This window comes from Taudactylus pleione, unplaced genomic scaffold (genome assembly GCF_031769625.1).
Source record: "Taudactylus pleione unplaced genomic scaffold, aTauple2 ptg001992l, whole genome shotgun sequence".
NCBI lineage: Eukaryota > Metazoa > Chordata > Amphibia > Anura > Myobatrachidae > Taudactylus > Taudactylus pleione.
This window is the reverse complement of record NW_028286388.1, coordinates 47,122-67,346: the sequence shown is the minus strand read 5'-3', so window position 1 is coordinate 67,346 and position 20,225 is coordinate 47,122. Positions and strand designations below refer to the sequence as shown.

At 39.0% G+C, this 20,225-nt stretch overlaps 1 protein-coding gene across 1 annotated transcript in view; it reads left to right on the top strand.

The window, feature by feature from the left end:
* CZIB (CXXC motif containing zinc binding protein) overlaps window positions 1-18,169 on the top strand; it is a 90,638-nt gene extending 72,469 nt beyond the window's left edge. The window contains exons 7-8 of the mRNA XM_088465556.1: window positions 16,761-16,826; window positions 18,001-18,169. Of these exons, the coding sequence (XP_088321682.1) occupies window positions 16,761-16,826; window positions 18,001-18,078 (144 nt within the window). The 3' untranslated portion in view covers window positions 18,079-18,169. The remainder of the gene's footprint in view (window positions 1-16,760; window positions 16,827-18,000) is intronic.
* The last annotated feature ends 2,056 nt before the right edge of the window (window positions 18,170-20,225 follow it).

Sequence of the window (20,225 nt, the reverse complement as noted above, 5' to 3'; positions counted from 1 at the left end):
CCCACATAGGAGGCCATACTTGTACACAGACGCTATGACGCCCACATAGGAGGCCATACTAGTACCGAGACGCTCTAATGCCCACATAGGAGGCCATACTTGTACACAGACGCTGTGATTCCCACATAGGAGGCCATACTTGTACACAGACACTGTGACACCCACATAGGAGGCCATACTTGTACACAGACGCTGGAACGCCTACATAGGAGGCCATACTTGTACACAGACGCTATGACGCCCACATAGGAGGCCATACTTGTACACAGACGCTCTAATGCCCACATAGGAGGCCATACTTGAACACAGACGCTATGACGCCCACATAGGAGGCCATACTTGTACACAGACGCTGGAACGCCCACGTAGGAGGCCATACTTGTACCGAGACGCTGTGACGGAGGCCATACTTGTACACAGACACTCTAATGCCCACATAGGAGGCCATACTTGTACCGAGACGCTGTGACGCCCACATAGGAGGCCATACTTGTACACAGACACTCTAATGCCCACATAGGAGGCCATACTTGTACACAGACACTCTAATGCCCACATAGGAGGCCATACTTGGACCGAGACGCTGTGACGCCCTCTCCGGCCCATGAGATGTTCACGCATCTCACCGGTAGTGCTTCCTGCTTCGCTTGGTAAAGAGGCGAAGCAGGAAGCGTTATAGCGGCACTTAACGTGCCACTGTAATACATCTACCCCCATCTCCGTGCGCGCGCTAATCCACTTCCCAGGAATGCCCGGCACTTTTCCTACATGTTACTGATACGGTGCGTCTCAATCGCAGCTGCGCCTTTGTGCGTATGATCCATGTATTACGCCTGCGCCGTCTGAGTTTGAAGGGATTTTCGCACATGAGCTGTAACAGAGAAACTAAATGACGTGAATATTATTGTTTTCAAGGGGCACGATTCTATTCAACGCGATGTAAATAGCGCCGGGAGATAGCTCCCGTAGCTATTCAATTCATTGCGATGTTAGGTCGGGGAAGGCTCATTCTCGCGCCTTAAAAAGGGTGTTTAGGCGAGATAACGGGCATTCCCCGACCTAACTTCCCGGCGCGAGGCTGATTTCCAGGCGCAATAGGCAGAAAACAGCCTCGCGCCGGGACTTTTGTTGGATTTCTTCTCTCATCCCTGGATCATTAGTCGGACTTGGCAGCGCGGTGTATTGAATAGCTCCGGGAGCTCACTCCCGGCGCTATTTACATCGCGTTGAATAGATTCGTGCCCAAGGTCTTAAGAGTGTGGGGGTCGCAACGAAAAAAAAAAAAGTCTTATATGCAATTTTTAAAGGTTTATTATTAATAAAAACCAATGCAGAGCCCCCAGTAATGCCCCTTATGCAGAGCCCCCAGTAATGCCCCTTATGCAGAGCCCCCAATAATGCCCCTTATGCAGAGCCCCCAGTAATGTCCCTTATGCAGAGCCCCCAGTAATGCCCCTAATGCAGAGCCCCCAGTAATGCCCCTAATGCAGAGCCCCCAGTAATGCCCCTAATGCAGAGCCCCTTCAATTGTGCCCCACTCACCTGTGCAGTACTTACCTTTCTTCATGATGGCCGCTGGGTAACGCTCCAGTCCGCGCCGTCTTCACTCCCACCATCCCGCGTAGATGCTGCCGCTGACTGGATCTAATTAGATCCAGAGCGCCAGGCGCAGGCTTCTCTCATCGCGGGTAACGTCATGCCGTCACCCCTGCGCTGCATCACTGGGAACGCTGGCATCTGAAGAGATCAGAGACTTTTGATCGCTTTAGAGACCAGCGTTGCCAGCTAACTAAAGTGGCAGGCGGGTGGGCCGCATATAATATATAGGTGAGCCCGATCGTGGCAGGGGGGTGGGCCGCATATAATATATAGGTGAGCCGATCGTGGCAGGGGGGTGGGCCGCATATAATATATAGGTGAGCCCGATCGTGGCAGGGGGGTGGGCCGCATATAATATATAGGTGAGCCCGATCGTGGCAGGGGGGGTGGGCCGCATATAATATATAGGTGAGCCCATCATGGTGGGGGGGGGTGGGCCGCGTGTTGGACATGCCTGCTCTAAATGATGAGGTTTCTGTGCAGGCCATGATGTCAGGATTATCTAATTACATGGGACACGTTACACTATTGGTGGAAGCGGGAGAAGCAACGAGCGCAGCGTCTGTGACCCTCTCCTGATCTCTCTATTCTCCTGTACATTGTCCCCTAATCCCATTATTAGATTAGAGATTAATCCCTGTTCTGTTTCCAGGCTGTTACGTAGGAGCTCCTGGTGCTTGTCACTATCCCGAGATCCCACCATTGTGTTCCATGACGTGGCTGCTTCTCTACCAGTAATGTTCTGTCACCCCCTCTCTCACCACCTGCTGGGTCTATACCACTTTCTGCATCCAGAGGGCAGGATGGTCAGCATTGCTGCACCACGGTGCCAGGGTCCTGTTCTGCTCAGGGAGTTTGTATGTTCTCACCTGTGTGGGTGGATTTCCTCCAAGTGGTTTCAGAATTGGCTTTTGATGGTTTTGACCCTCGTCTGAATTTAGCCAGGCCCCAAGGTATTGTGCTCATGGGTGGTGGTCTTTCTCTATCTTCCCATCCCCCTCTTATCCTGTTTTCCACCCTCTTTATATTTACAGACGCACAGAACCACAGCTTTGTAACGCTGGGTACAGATTACGCGACCTGTGTACCCAGCCGACCCACAGTGTGAATGACGACGTATCGTGCGGTTCCGTACACATCGCACAATATGTTGTTCACCAGCCGCAGGCAAATGTATGCAATTAACGACCCTGCGGGAATGCGCACACAATTGCCGATGTGGACGATATGTCGGCACAATCAGCTGGATCAGGTGACATATCGTCTAATGTGTACACACCTTTAGGGCTTGGAGAGATCTGACCATTAGATGTGGGGATCATTACGTGACTGTAGTATAAATAGATCGCTGCTCCTGATATCCATACAAAGGTGATAATTTTATCCATCGGCCGTAATGAGAAATCAACATAACACTGCTGAGACGCTTTGTATAATACTGTATAATATATATAATAATATAGAGAGCTGAGCTATAGACATTGGGGCTATGTGTGTATAAGGGAGTTATTATATATTGTGCACCTGTGTAACACTGCTGAGAGGCTTTGTATAATACTGTATAATATATAATAATATAGAGAGCTGAGCTATAGACATTGGGGCTATGTGTGTGTATAAGGGAGTTATTATATATTGTGCACCTGTGTAACACTGCTGAGACACTTTGTATAATATATAATAATATATAATAATATAGAGAGCTGAGCTATAGACATTGGGGCTGTGTGTGTGTATAAGGGAGTTATTATATATTGTGCACCTGTGTAACACTGCTGAGACACTTTGTATAATACTGTATAATATATAATAATATAGAGAGCTGAGCTATAGACATTGGGGCTGTGTGTGTATAAGGGAGTTATTATATATTGTGCACCTGTGTAACAATGCTGAGACGCTTTGTATAATACTGTATAATATATAATAATATAGAGAGCTGAGCTATAGACATTGGGGCTGTGTGTGTGTGTATAAGGGAGTTATTATATATTGTGCACCTGTGTAACACTGCTGAGACGCTTTGTATAATACTGTATAATATATAATAATATAGAGAGCTGAGCTATAGGCATTGGGGCTGTGTGTGTGTATAAGGGAGTTATTATATATTGTGCACCTGTGTAACACTGCTGAGACACTTTGTATAATACTGTATAATATATAATAATATAGAGAGCTGAGCTATAGACATTGGGGCTGTGTGTGTATAAGGGAGTTATTATATATTGTGCACCTGTGTAACAATGCTGAGACGCTTTGTATAATACTGTATAATATATAATAATATAGAGAGCTGAGCTATAGACATTGGGGCTGTGTGTGTGTGTATAAGGGAGTTATTATATATTGTGCACCTGTGTAACACTGCTGAGACGCTTTGTATAATACTGTATAATATATAATAATATAGAGAGCTGAGCTATAGACATTGGGGCTGTGTGTGTGTATAAGGGAGTTACTATATATTGTGCACCTGTGTAACAATGCTGAGACGCTTTGTATAATACTGTATAATATATAATAATATAGAGAGCTGAGCTATAGACATTGGGGCTGTGTGTGTATAAGGGAGTTATTATATATTGTGCACCTGTGTAACAATGCTGAGACGCTTTGTATAATACTGTATAATATATAATAATATAGAGAGCTGAGCTATAGACATTGGGGCTGTGTGTGTATAAGGGAGTTATTATATATTGTGCACCTGTGTAACACTGCTGAGACGCTTTGTATAATATATAATAATATATAATAATATAGAGAGCTGAGCTATAGACATTGGGGCTGTGTGTGTGTATAAGGGAGTTATTATATATTGTGCACCTGTGTAACACTGCTGAGAGGCTTTGTATAATACTGTATAATATATAATAATATAGAGAGCTGAGCTATAGACATTGGGGCTATGTGTGTGTATAAGGGAGTTATTATATATTGTGCACCTGTGTAACACTGCTGAGACACTTTGTATAATATATAATAATATATAATAATATAGAGAGCTGAGCTATAGACATTGGGGCTGTGTGTGTATAAGGGAGTTATTATATATTGTGCACCTGTGTAACACTGCTGAGACGCTTTGTATAATACTGTATAATATATAATAATATAGAGAGCTGAGCTATAGGCATTGGGGCTGTGTGTGTGTATAAGGGAGTTATTATATATTGTGCACCTGTGTAACACTGCTGAGACACTTTGTATAATACTGTATAATATATAATAATATAGAGAGCTGAGCTATAGGCATTGGGGCTGTGTGTGTGTGTATAAGGGAGTTATTATATATTGTGCACCTGTGTAACAATGCTGAGACGCTTTGTATAATACTGTATAATATATAATAATATAGAGAGCTGAGCTATAGACATTGGGGCTGTGTGTGTGTGTATAAGGGAGTTATTATATATTGTGCACCTGTGTAACACTGCTGAGACGCTTTGTATAATACTGTATAATATATAATAATATAGAGAGCTGAGCTATAGGCATTGGGGCTGTGTGTGTGTATAAGGGAGTTATTATATATTGTGCACCTGTGTAACACTGCTGAGACACTTTGTATAATACTGTATAATATATAATAATATAGAGAGCTGAGCTATAGACATTGGGGCTATGTGTGTATAAGGGAGTTATTATATATTGTGCACCTGTGTAACACTGCTGAGACGCTTTGTATAATACTGTATAATATATAATAATATAGAGAGCTGAGCTATAGACATTGGGGCTATGTGTGTGTGTATAAGGGAGTTATTATATATTGTGCACCTGTGTAACGCTGCTGAGACGCTTTGTATAATACTGTATAATATATAATAATATAGAGAGCTGAGCTATAGACATTGGGGCTGTGTGTGTGTGTATAAGGGAGTTATTATATATTGTGCACCTGTGTAACACTGCTGAGACGCTTTGTATAATACTGTATAATATATAATAATATAGAGAGCTGAGCTATAGACATTGGGGCTGTGTGTGTGTGTATAAGGGAGTTATTATATATTGTGCACCTGTGTAACACTGCTGAGACGCTTTGTATAATACTGTATAATATATAATAATATAGAGAGCTGAGCTATAGACATTGGGGCTGTGTGTGTGTGTATAAGGGAGTTACTATATATTGTGCACCTGTGTAACACTGCTGAGACACTTTGTATAATACTGTATAATATATAATAATATAGAGAGCTGAGCTATAGACATTGGGGCTATGTGTGTGTGTATAAGGGAGTTATTATATATTGTGCACCTGTGTAACACTGCTGAGACGCTTTGTATAATACTGTATAATATATAATAATATAGAGAGCTGAGCTATAGACATTGGGGCTGTGTGTGTGTATAAGGGAGTTATTATATATTGTGCACCTGTGTAACACTGCTGAGACGCTTTGTATAATACTGTATAATATATAATAATATAGAGAGCTGAGCTATAGACATTGGGGCTGTGTGTGTATAAGGGAGTTATTATATATTGTGCACCTGTGTAACAATGCTGAGACGCTTTGTATAATACTGTATAATATATAATAATATAGAGAGCTGAGCTATAGACATTGGGGCTGTGTGTGTGTGTATAAGGGAGTTATTATATATTGTGCACCTGTGTAACAATGCTGAGACGCTTTGTATAATACTGTATAATATATAATAATATAGAGAGCTGAGCTATAGACATTGGGGCTGTGTGTGTGTATAAGGGAGTTATTATATATTGTGCACCTGTGTAACACTGCTGAGACACTTTGTATAATACTGTATAATATATAATAATATAGAGAGCTGAGCTATAGACATTGGGGCTGTGTGTGTGTGTATAAGGGAGTTATTATATATTGTGCACCTGTGTAACACTGCTGAGACGCTTTGTATAATACTGTATAATATATAATAATATAGAGAGCTGAGCTATAGACATTGGGGCTGTGTGTGTGTGTATAAGGGAGTTATTATATATTGTGCACCTGTGTAACACTGCTGAGACGCTTTGTATAATACTGTATAATATATAATAATATAGAGAGCTGAGCTATAGACATTGGGGCTGTGTGTGTATAAGGGAGTTACTATATATTGTGCACCTGTGTAACACTGCTGAGACGCTTTGTATAATATATAATAATATATAATAATATAGAGAGCTGAGCTATAGACATTGGGGCTGTGTGTGTGTATAAGGGAGTTATTATATATTGTGCACCTGTGTAACACTGCTGAGACGCTTTGTATAATACTGTATAATATATAATAATATAGAGAGCTGAGCTATAGACATTGGGGCTGTGTGTGTGTATAAGGGAGTTATTATATATTGTGCACCTGTGTAACACTGCTGAGACGCTTTGTATAATACTGTATAATATATAATAATATAGAGAGCTGAGCTATAGGCATTGGGGCTGTGTGTGTGTGTATAAGGGAGTTATTATATATTGTGCACCTGTGTAACACTGCTGAGACGCTTTGTATAATACTGTATAATATATAATAATATAGAGAGCTGAGCTATAGACATTGGGGCTGTGTGTGTGTATAAGGGAGTTATTATATATTGTGCACCTGTGTAACACTGCTGAGACGCTTTGTATAATACTGTATAATATATAATAATATAGAGAGCTGAGCTATAGGCATTGGGGCTATGTGTGTATAAGGGAGTTATTATATATTGTGCGTCTGTGTAACACTGCTGAGACGCTTTGTATAATACTGTATAATATATAATAATATAGAGAGCTGAGCTATAGGCATTGGGGCTGTGTGTGTGTGTGTATAAGGGAGTTATTATATATTGTGCACCTGTGTAACACTGCTGAGACACTTTGTATAATACTGTATAATATATAATAATATAGAGAGCTGAGCTATAGGCATTGGGGCTGTGTGTGTGTGTATAAGGGAGTTATTATATATTGTGCACCTGTGTAACGCTGCTGAGACACTTTGTATAATACTGTATAATATATAATAATATAGAGAGCTGAGCTATAGACATTGGGGCTATGTGTGTATAAGGGAGTTATTATATATTGTGCACCTGTGTAACACTGCTGAGACTCTTTGTATAATACTGTATAATATATAATAATATAGAGAGCTGAGCTATAGACATTGGGGCTATGTGTGTGTGTATAAGGGAGTTATTATATATTGTGCACCTGTGTAACACTGCTGAGACGCTTTGTATAATACTGTATAATATATAATAATATAGAGAGCTGAGCTATAGGCATTGGGGCTATGTGTGTGTATAAGGGAGTTACTATATATTGTGCACCTGTGTAACACTGCTGAGACGCTTTGTATAATACTGTATAATATATAATAATATAGAGAGCTGAGCTATAGACATTGGGGCTATGTGTGTGTGTATAAGGGAGTTATTATATATTGTGCACCTGTGTAACACTGCTGAGACGCTTTGTATAATACTGTATAATATATAATAATATAGAGAGCTGAGCTATAGGCATTGGGGCTATGTGTGTGTGTATAAGGGAGTTATTATATATTGTGCACCTGTGTAACACTGCTGAGACGCTTTGTATAATACTGTATAATATATAATAATATAGAGAGCTGAGCTATAGACATTGGGGCTGTGTGTGTGTATAAGGGAGTTATTATATATTGTGCACCTGTGTAACACTGCTGAGACGCTTTGTATAATACTGTATAATATATATAATAATATAGAGAGCTGGGCTATAGACATTGGGGCTGTGTGTGTGTATAAGGGAGTTATTATATATTGTGCACCTGTGTAACACTGCTGAGACGCTTTGTATAATACTGTATAATATATAATAATATAGAGAGCTGAGCTATAGACATTGGGGCAGTGTGTGTGTATAAGGGAGTTATTATATATTGTGCACCTGTGTAACGCTGCTGAGACGCTTTGTATAATACTGTATAATATATAATAATATAGAGAGCTGAGCTATAGGCATTGGGGCTGTGTGTGTGTGTATAAGGGAGTTATTATATATTGTGCACCTGTGTAACGCTGCTGAGACGCTTTGTATAATACTGTATAATATATAATAATATAGAGAGCTGAGCTATAGACATTGGGGCTATGTGTGTGTGTATAAGGGAGTTATTATATATTGTGCACCTGTGTAACAATGCTGAGACGCTTTGTATAATACTGTATAATATATAATAATATAGAGAGCTGAGCTATAGACATTGGGGCTGTGTGTGTGTATAAGGGAGTTATTATATATTGTGCACCTGTGTAACACTGCTGAGACACTTTGTATAATACTGTATAATATATAATAATATAGAGAGCTGAGCTATAGACATTGGGGCTGTGTGTGTGTATAAGGGAGTTATTATATATTGTGCACCTGTGTAACACTGCTGAGACGCTTTGTATAATATAGTATAATATATAATAATATAGAGAGCTGAGCTATAGGCATTGGGGCTATGTGTGTATAAGGGAGTTATTATATATTGTGCACCTGTGTAACACTGCTGAGACGCTTTGTATAATACTGTATAATATATAATAATATAGAGAGCTGAGCTATAGGCATTGGGGCTATGTGTGTATAAGGGAGTTATTATATATTGTGCACCTGTGTAACACTGCTGAGACGCTTTGTATAATACTGTATAATATATATAATAATATAGAGAGCTGAGCTATAGACATTGGGGCTGTGTGTGTGTGTATAAGGGAGTTATTATATATTGTGCACCTGTGTAACACTGCTGAGACGCTTTGTATAATACTGTATAATATATAATAATATAGAGAGCTGAGCTATAGGCATTGGGGCTATGTGTGTGTGTATAAGGGAGTTATTATATATTGTGCACCTGTGTAACACTGCTGAGACGCTTTGTATAATACTGTATAATATATAATAATATAGAGCTGAGCTATAGACATTGGGGCTGTGTGTGTGTATAAGGGAGTTATTATATATTGTGCACCTGTGTAACACTGCTGAGACACTTTGTATAATACTGTATAATATATAATAATATAGAGAGCTGAGCTATAGACATTGGGGCTGTGTGTGTGTATAAGGGAGTTATTATATATTGTGCACCTGTGTAACACTGCTGAGACGCTTTGTATAATACTGTATAATATATAATAATATAGAGAGCTGAGCTATAGACATTGGGGCTGTGTGTGTGTGTATAAGGGAGTTATTATATATTGTGCACCTGTGTAACACTGCTGAGACGCTTTGTATAATACTGTATAATATATAATAATATAGAGAGCTGAGCTATAGACATTGGGGCTGTGTGTGTGTATAAGGGAGTTACTATATATTGTGCACCTGTGTAACACTGCTGAGACACTTTGTATAATACTGTATAATATATAATAATATAGAGAGCTGAGCTATAGACATTGGGGCTATGTGTGTATAAGGGAGTTATTATATATTGTGCACCTGTGTAACACTGCTGAGACGCTTTGTATAATACTGTATAATATATAATAATATAGAGAGCTGAGCTATAGACATTGGGGCTGTGTGTGTGTATAAGGGAGTTATTATATATTGTGCACCTGTGTAACACTGCTGAGACACTTTGTATAATACTGTATAATATATAATAATATAGAGAGCTGAGCTATAGACATTGGGGCTATGTGTGTATAAGGGAGTTATTATATATTGTGCACCTGTGTAACAATGCTGAGACGCTTTGTATAATACTGTATAATATATAATAATATAGAGAGCTGGGCTATAGACATTGGGGCTGTGTGTGTGTGTATAAGGGAGTTATTATATATTGTGCACCTGTGTAACACTGCTGAGACGCTTTGTATAATACTGTATAATATATAATAATATAGAGAGCTGAGCTATAGACATTGGGGCTGTGTGTGTGTATAAGGGAGTTATTATATATTGTGCACCTGTGTAACACTGCTGAGACGCTTTGTATAATACTGTATAATATATAATAATATAGAGAGCTGAGCTATAGACATTGGGGCTGTGTGTGTGTATAAGGGAGTTATTATATATTGTGCACCTGTGTAACACTGCTGAGACGCTTTGTATAATACTGTATAATATATAATAATATAGAGAGCTGAGCTATAGACATTGGGGCTGTGTGTGTATAAGGGAGTTACTATATATTGTGCACCTGTGTAACACTGCTGAGACGCTTTGTATAATACTGTATAATATATAATAATATAGAGAGCTGAGCTATAGGCATTGGGGCTGTGTGTGTGTGTATAAGGGAGTTATTATATATTGTGCACCTGTGTAACACTGCTGAGACGCTTTGTATAATACTGTATAATATATAATAATATAGAGAGCTGAGCTATAGGCATTGGGGCTGTGTGTGTATAAGGGAGTTATTATATATTGTGCACCTGTGTAACACTGCTGAGACGCTTTGTATAATACTGTATAATATATATAATAATATAGAGCTGAGCTATAGACATTGGGGCTGTGTGTGTGTGTATAAGGGAGTTATTATATATTGTGCATCTGTGTAACGCTGCTGAGACGCTTTGTATAATACTGTATAATATATAATAATATAGAGAGCTGAGCTATAGGCATTGGGGCTGTGTGTGTATAAGGGAGTTATTATATATTGTGCACCTGTGTAACACTGCTGAGACGCTTTGTATAATACTGTATAATATATAATAATATAGAGAGCTGAGCTATAGACATTGGGGCTGTGTGTGTGTGTATAAGGGAGTTACTATATATTGTGCACCTGTGTAACAATGCTGAGACGCTTTGTATAATACTGTATAATATATAATAATATAGAGAGCTGAGCTATAGACATTGGGGCTGTGTGTGTGTATAAGGGAGTTACTATATATTGTGCACCTGTGTAACACTGCTGAGACGCTTTGTATAATACTGTATAATATATAATAATATAGAGAGCTGAGCTATAGACATTGGGGCTGTGTGTGTATAAGGGAGTTATTATATATTGTGCACCTGTGTAACACTGCTGAGACGCTTTGTATAATACTGTATAATATATAATAATATAGAGAGCTGAGCTATAGACATTGGGGCTGTGTGTGTGTATAAGGGAGTTATTATATATTGTGCACCTGTGTAACACTGCTGAGACACTTTGTATAATACTGTATAATATATAATAATATAGAGAGCTGAGCTATAGACATTGGGGCTGTGTGTGTGTGTGTGTATAAGGGAGTTATTATATATTGTGCACCTGTGTAACACTGCTGAGACGCTTTGTATAATACTGTATAATATATAATAATATAGAGAGCTGAGCTATAGACATTGGGGCTGTGTGTGTGTATAAGGGAGTTATTATATATTGTGCACCTGTGTAACACTGCTGAGACGCTTTGTATAATATATAATAATATATAATAATATAGAGAGCTGAGCTATAGGCATTGGGGCTGTGTGTGTATAAGGGAGTTATTATATATTGTGCACCTGTGTAACACTGCTGAGACGCTTTGTATAATACTGTATAATATATAATAATATAGAGAGCTGAGCTATAGACATTGGGGCTGTGTGTGTGTAAGGGAGTTATTATATATTGTGCACCTGTGTAACACTGCTGAGACGCTTTGTATAATATATAATAATATATAATAATATAGAGAGCTGAGCTATAGACATTGGGGCTATGTGTGTATAAGGGAGTTATTATATATTGTGCACCTGTGTAACACTGCTGAGACACTTTGTATAATACTGTATAATATATAATAATATAGAGAGCTGAGCTATAGACATTGGGGCTGTGTGTGTGTGTGTGTATAAGGGAGTTATTATATATTGTGCACCTGTGTAACACTGCTGAGACGCTTTGTATAATACTGTATAATATATAATAATATAGAGAGCTGAGCTATAGACATTGGGGCTGTGTGTGTGTATAAGGGAGTTATTATATATTGTGCACCTGTGTAACACTGCTGAGACGCTTTGTATAATATATAATAATATATAATAATATAGAGAGCTGAGCTATAGGCATTGGGGCTGTGTGTGTATAAGGGAGTTATTATATATTGTGCACCTGTGTAACACTGCTGAGACGCTTTGTATAATACTGTATAATATATAATAATATAGAGAGCTGAGCTATAGACATTGGGGCTGTGTGTGTGTGTATAAGGGAGTTATTATATATTGTGCACCTGTGTAACACTGCTGAGACACTTTGTATAATACTGTATAATATATAATAATATAGAGAGCTGAGCTATAGGCATTGGGGCTGTGTGTGTGTATAAGGGAGTTATTATATATTGTGCACCTGTGTAACACTGCTGAGACGCTTTGTATAATACTGTATAATATATAATAATATAGAGAGCTGAGCTATAGACATTGGGGCTGTGTGTGTATAAGGGAGTTATTATATATTGTGCACCTGTGTAACACTGCTGAGACGCTTTGTATAATACTGTATAATATATAATAATATAGAGAGCTGAGCTATAGGCATTGGGGCTGTGTGTGTGTGTGTATAAGGGAGTTATTATATATTGTGCACCTGTGTAACACTGCTGAGACGCTTTGTATAATACTGTATAATATATATAATAATATAGAGAGCTGAGCTATAGACATTGGGGCTGTGTGTGTGTGTATAAGGGAGTTATTATATATTGTGCACCTGTGTAACACTGCTGAGACGCTTTGTATAATACTGTATAATATATAATAATATAGAGAGCTGAGCTATAGACATTGGGGCTATGTGTGTATAAGGGAGTTATTATATATTGTGCACCTGTGTAACACTGCTGAGACGCTTTGTATAATACTGTATAATATATAATAATATAGAGAGCTGAGCTATAGACATTGGGGCTGTGTGTGTGTATAAGGGAGTTATTATATATTGTGCACCTGTGTAACACTGCTGAGACACTTTGTATAATACTGTATAATATATAATAATATAGAGAGCTGAGCTATAGACATTGGGGCTGTGTGTGTGTATAAGGGAGTTATTATATATTGTGCACCTGTGTAACACTGCTGAGACGTTTTGTATAATACTGTATAATATATAATAATATAGAGAGCTGAGCTATAGACATTGGGGCTGTGTGTGTGTATAAGGGAGTTATTATATATTGTGCACCTGTGTAACACTGCTGAGACGCTTTGTATAATACTGTATAATATATAATAATATAGAGAGCTGAGCTATAGACATTGGGGCTGTGTGTGTGTGTGTATAAGGGAGTTACTATATATTGTGCACCTGTGTAACACTGCTGAGACGCTTTGTATAATATATAATAATATATAATAATATAGAGAGCTGAGCTATAGGCATTGGGGCTGTGTGTGTATAAGGGAGTTATTATATATTGTGCACCTGTGTAACACTGCTGAGACGCTTTGTATAATACTGTATAATATATAATAATATAGAGAGCTGAGCTATAGGCATTGGGGCTATGTGTGTATAAGGGAGTTATTATATATTGTGCACCTGTGTAACGCTGCTGAGACGCTTTGTATAATACTGTATAATATATAATAATATAGAGAGCTGAGCTATAGACATTGGGGCTGTGTGTGTGTGTATAAGGGAGTTATTATATATTGTGCACCTGTGTAACGCTGCTGAGACGCTTTGTATAATACTGTATAATATATAATAATATAGAGAGCTGAGCTATAGGCATTGGGGCTATGTGTGTGTGTATAAGGGAGTTATTATATATTGTGCACCTGTGTAACACTGCTGAGACACTTTGTATAATACTGTATAATATATAATAATATAGAGAGCTGAGCTATAGACATTGGGGCTATGTGTGTGTGTATAAGGGAGTTATTATATATTGTGCACCTGTGTAACACTGCTGAGACGCTTTGTATAATACTGTATAATATATAATAATATAGAGAGCTGAGCTATAGACATTGGGGCTGTGTGTGTGTATAAGGGAGTTATTATATATTGTGCACCTGTGTAACACTGCTGAGACGCTTTGTATAATACTGTATAATATATAATAATATAGAGAGCTGAGCTATAGACATTGGGGCTGTGTGTGTATAAGGGAGTTATTATATATTGTGCACCTGTGTAACAATGCTGAGACGCTTTGTATAATACTGTATAATATATAATAATATAGAGAGCTGAGCTATAGACATTGGGGCTGTGTGTGTGTGTATAAGGGAGTTATTATATATTGTGCACCTGTGTAACAATGCTGAGACGCTTTGTATAATACTGTATAATATATAATAATATAGAGAGCTGAGCTATAGACATTGGGGCTGTGTGTGTGTGTATAAGGGAGTTATTATATATTGTGCACCTGTGTAACACTGCTGATACACTTTGTATAATACTGTATAATATATAATAATATAGAGAGCTGAGCTATAGGCATTGGGGCTGTGTGTGTGTATAAGGGAGTTACTATATATTGTGCACCTGTGTAACACTGCTGAGACGCTTTGTATAATACTGTATAATATATAATAATATAGAGAGCTGAGCTATAGACATTGGGGCTATGTGTGTATAAGGGAGTTATTATATATTGTGCACCTGTGTAACACTGCTGAGACACTTTGTATAATACTGTATAATATATAATAATATAGAGAGCTGAGCTATAGACATTGGGGCTATGTGTGTATAAGGGAGTTATTATATATTGTGCACCTGTGTAACGCTGCTGAGACACTTTGTATAATACTGTATAATATATAATAATATAGAGAGCTGAGCTATAGGCATTGGGGCTGTGTGTGTGTGTATAAGGGAGTTATTATATATTGTGCACCTGTGTAACACTGCTGAGACGCTTTGTATAATACTGTATAATATATAATAATATAGAGAGCTGAGCTATAGGCATTGGGGCTGTGTGTGTGTGTATAAGGGAGTTATTATATATTGTGCACCTGTGTAACACTGCTGAGACGCTTTGTATAATACTGTATAATATATAATAATATAGAGAGCTGAGCTATAGACATTGGGGCTGTGTGTGTGTATAAGGGAGTTATTATATATTGTGCACCTGTGTAACGCTGCTGAGACGCTTTGTATAATACTGTATAATATATAATAATATAGAGAGCTGAGCTATAGGCATTGGGGCTGTGTGTGTGTGTATAAGGGAGTTATTATATATTGTGCACCTGTGTAACACTGCTGAGACGCTTTGTATAATACTGTATAATATATAATAATATAGAGAGCTGAGCTATAGACATTGGGGCTGTGTGTGTGTGTATAAGGGAGTTATTATATATTGTGCACCTGTGTAACACTGCTGAGACGCTTTGTATAATACTGTATAATATATAATAATATAGAGAGCTGAGCTATAGACATTGGGGCTGTGTGTGTGTGTATAAGGGAGTTATTATATATTGTGCACCTGTGTAACACTGCTGAGACGCTTTGTATAATACTGTATAATATATAATAATATAGAGAGCTGAGCTATAGACATTGGGGCTGTGTGTGTATAAGGGAGTTATTATATATTGTGCACCTGTGTAACAATGCTGAGACGCTTTGTATAATACTGTATAATATATAATAATATAGAGAGCTGAGCTATATACATTGGGGCTGTGTGTGTGTATAAGGGAGTTATTATATATTGTGCACCTGTGTAACACTGCTGAGACGCTTTGTATAATACTGTATAATATATAATAATATAGAGAGCTGAGCTATAGACATTGGGGCTGTGTGTGTGTATAAGGGAGTTATTATATATTGTGCACCTGTGTAACACTGCTGAGACGCTTTGTATAATACTGTATAATATATAATAATATAGAGAGCTGAGCTATAGGCATTGGGGCTATGTGTGTATAAGGGAGTTATTATATATTGTGCACCTGTGTAACACTGCTGAGACGCTTTGTATAATACTGTATAATATATAATAATATAGAGAGCTGAGCTATAGACATTGGGGCTATGTGTGTGTGTATAAGGGAGTTATTATATATTGTGCACCTGTGTAACGCTGCTGAGACGCTTTGTATAATACTGTATAATATATAATAATATAGAGAGCTGAGCTATAGACATTTGGGGCTGTGTGTATAAGGGAGTTATTATATATTGTGCACCTGTGTAATACATTATCCGTTATCCCGCAGGCTGGATTTGCTGCAGAAGGAGCAGACACTGGTTCTCCCTTCACCGACATTAACCTGCAGGAAAAGGTTTGTGTTTTATGACCAGCCACTTGGGGGCAGCAAAGTGCGAATACACCATAATACGCCCAACGCTACAAGTCGACATCCCCCCAATGTGCCCAGTCTCTAAGCCACACCTGCAATCAACAGGCCTGCTCTACTCTGAGGGGTAACCAGGAGTTTTGGGAGGGGAGTGTTATAAATGTGCTGTAGGCAGCAATAGCACCAGCTCTGTAGTCAGGAGGAGGCAGTAATAGCACCAGCTCTGTAGTCAGGAGGAGGCAGTGATAGCACCAGCTCTGTAGTCAGGAGGAGGCAGTAATAGCACCAGCTCTGTAGTCAGGAGGAGGCAGTGATAGCACCAGCTCTGTAGTCAGGAGGAGGCAGTGATAGCACCAGCTCTGTAGTCAGGAGGAGGCAGTGATAGCACCAGCTCTGTAGTCAGGAGGAGGCAGTGATAGCACCAGCTCTGTAGTCAGGAGGAGGCAGTGATAGCACCAGCTCTGTAGTCAGGAGGAGGCAGTAATAGCACCAGCTCTGTAGTCAGGAGGAGGCAGTGATAGCACCAGCTCTGTAGTCAGGAGGAGGCAGTGATAGCACCAGCTCTGTAGTCAGGAGGAGGCAGTAATAGCACCAGCTCTGTAGTCAGGAGGAGGCAGTGATAGCACCAGCTCTGTAGTCAGGAGGAGGCGGCAGTGATAGCACCAGCTCTGTAGTCAGGAGGAGGCAGTGATAGCACCAGCTCTGTAGTCAGGAGGAGGCAGTGATAGCACCAGCTCTGTAGTCAGGAGGAGGCAGAGGCATCTTGTGGCAAAACTAAAACTTTTATCAAGTAACAGAAACTCGCACACTAAACCGTTTACTAAATTACTTTCATATTAGAAACAAAAATAGTTGTTATATGAAAATGGATCATTCATATCGATGTGTGGCGGCCTCTGTTCCCCGGCTGCCGTTTCATCACATATCCCAGCATGCACTGCGATTTGGTGGGAACTGTGTGACTCTGGATGAAATCGCAATTCTAGCGATAGAGGAAATAAAATGATTGGGAAAAAAAAATCCCAACATAAGACATTTAGTATAATGAGTGTTATGTCTGGTTATAGCGAGGCGCGTCTCACACGATTATATTAGGTTCTGGAAGAGTCTAGGATATAAAGTGACTATGTATTAATCTGCGCACCTTGTGTCCCCGCAGGACTGGACGGACTATGATGAGAAGGCGCGGGAGTCTGTGGGCGTCTACGAGGTGTCACATCAGTTTAAAAAATGTTAGCAGTTACTGTAATCGCTGGGAAACCATTAAATGCAAAGACTTGGGCCTGCGCAAAGCTGCAATAATAGACCAAGCGCCGGAAGAGATGTTACGCACATTACAGAACCTTTACATGCAGCGCAAACGTTATTCAGATCTGATAAAACCACAGAGGAATAAAGCCGGATGATATTCTGTGATTTCTGTGGATGGATTTACCGCTATAAATGTATATTCCCCAAGTAGTAAAAGATGGTCTGTAATCTACTTACCTCAGTGCAAGAATAAACCTCTGTTACATTTCTTCCTACACAGGGATCTTACGTTATTGTTCTGGATCCAAGACTTAACTTGCTACATTTAACGTAGCCCCCATCAGCCCCTATTGATTGTAAAGTGGCCCCCCATCCGCCCCCTACTGTTACGTGGCCCCCATCCGCCCCGTACTGTTACGTGGCCCCCATCCACCCCCTACTGTTGCGTGGCCCCCATCCGCCCCCTATTGTTGCGTGGCCCCCATCCGCCCCCTATTGTTGCGTGGCCCCCATCCGCCCCCTATTGTTGCGTGGCCCCCATCCGTCCCCTATTGTTGCGTGACCCACCTCCGCCCCCTATTGTTGCGTGGCCCACCTCCGCCCCCTACTGTTGCGTCGCCCACAACCGCCCCCTACTTATACACCATGTTATATCGTAATCACAGCCGTCTTGTATACCATGTTATATCATAATCACAGCCGTCTTATACACCGTGTTATATCGTAATCGTTACCGTCTTATATACCATGTTATATCATAATCACAGCCGTCTTATACACCATGTTATATCGTAATCACAGCCGTCTTATATACCATGTTATATCATAATCACAGCCGTCTTATATACCATGTTATATCGTAATCGTTATATCGTAATCACTGCCGTCTTATACACCATGTTATATCGTAATCACAGCCGTCTTATACACCGTGTTATATATTGTAATCACAGCCGTCTTATATTCCATGTTATATATTGTAATCACAGCCGTCTTATACAGCATGTTATATCGTAATCACAGCCGTCTTATACACCATGTTATATCGTAATCGTTATATCGTAATCACAGCCGTCTTATATTCCATGTTATATCGTAATCACAGCCGTCTTATATTCCATGTTATATATTGTAATCACAGTCGTCTTATATTCCATGTTATATCGTAATCACAGCCGTCTTATATACCATGTTATATATCGTAATCACAGCCGTCTTATATACCATGTTATATATTGTAATCACAGCCGTCTTATACACCATGTTATATATCGTAATCACAGCCGTTTTATACACCATGTTATATATTGTAATCACAGCCGTCTTATACACTATGTTATATATCGTAATCACAGCCGTCTTATATACCGTGTTATATCGTAATCTCAGCCGTCTTATACACCATGTTATATATCGTAATCTCAGCCGTGTTATATTCCATGTTATATATCGTAATCACAGCCGTCTTATATTCCATGTTATATCGTAATCACAGCCGTCTTATACACCATGTTATATATCGTAATCTCAGCCGTGTTATATTCCATGTTATATATCGTAATCACAGCCGTCTTATATTCCATGTTATATCGTAATCACAGCCGTCTTATACTCCATGTTATATATCGTAATCACAGCCGTCTTATATACCATGTTATATATTGTAATCACAGCCGTCTTATACACCATGTTATATATTGTAATCACAGCCGTTTTATATTCCATGTTATATATCGTAATCTCAGCCGTCTTATATTCCATGTTATATATTGTAATCACAGCCGTCTTATACACCATGTTATATATTGTAATCACAGCCGTCTTATACACCATGTTATATATCGTAATCACAGCCGTTTTATACACCATGTTATATATTGTAATCACAGCCGTCTTATACACTATGTTATATATCGTAATCACAGCCGTCTTATATACCGTGTTATATCGTAATCTCAGCCGTCTTATACACCATGTTATATATCGTAATCTCAGCCGTGTTATATTCCATGTTATATATCGTAATCACAGCCGTCTTATATTCCATGTTATATCGTAATCACAGCCGTCTTATACACCATGTTATATATCGTAATCTCAGCCGTGTTATATTCCATGTTATATATCGTAATC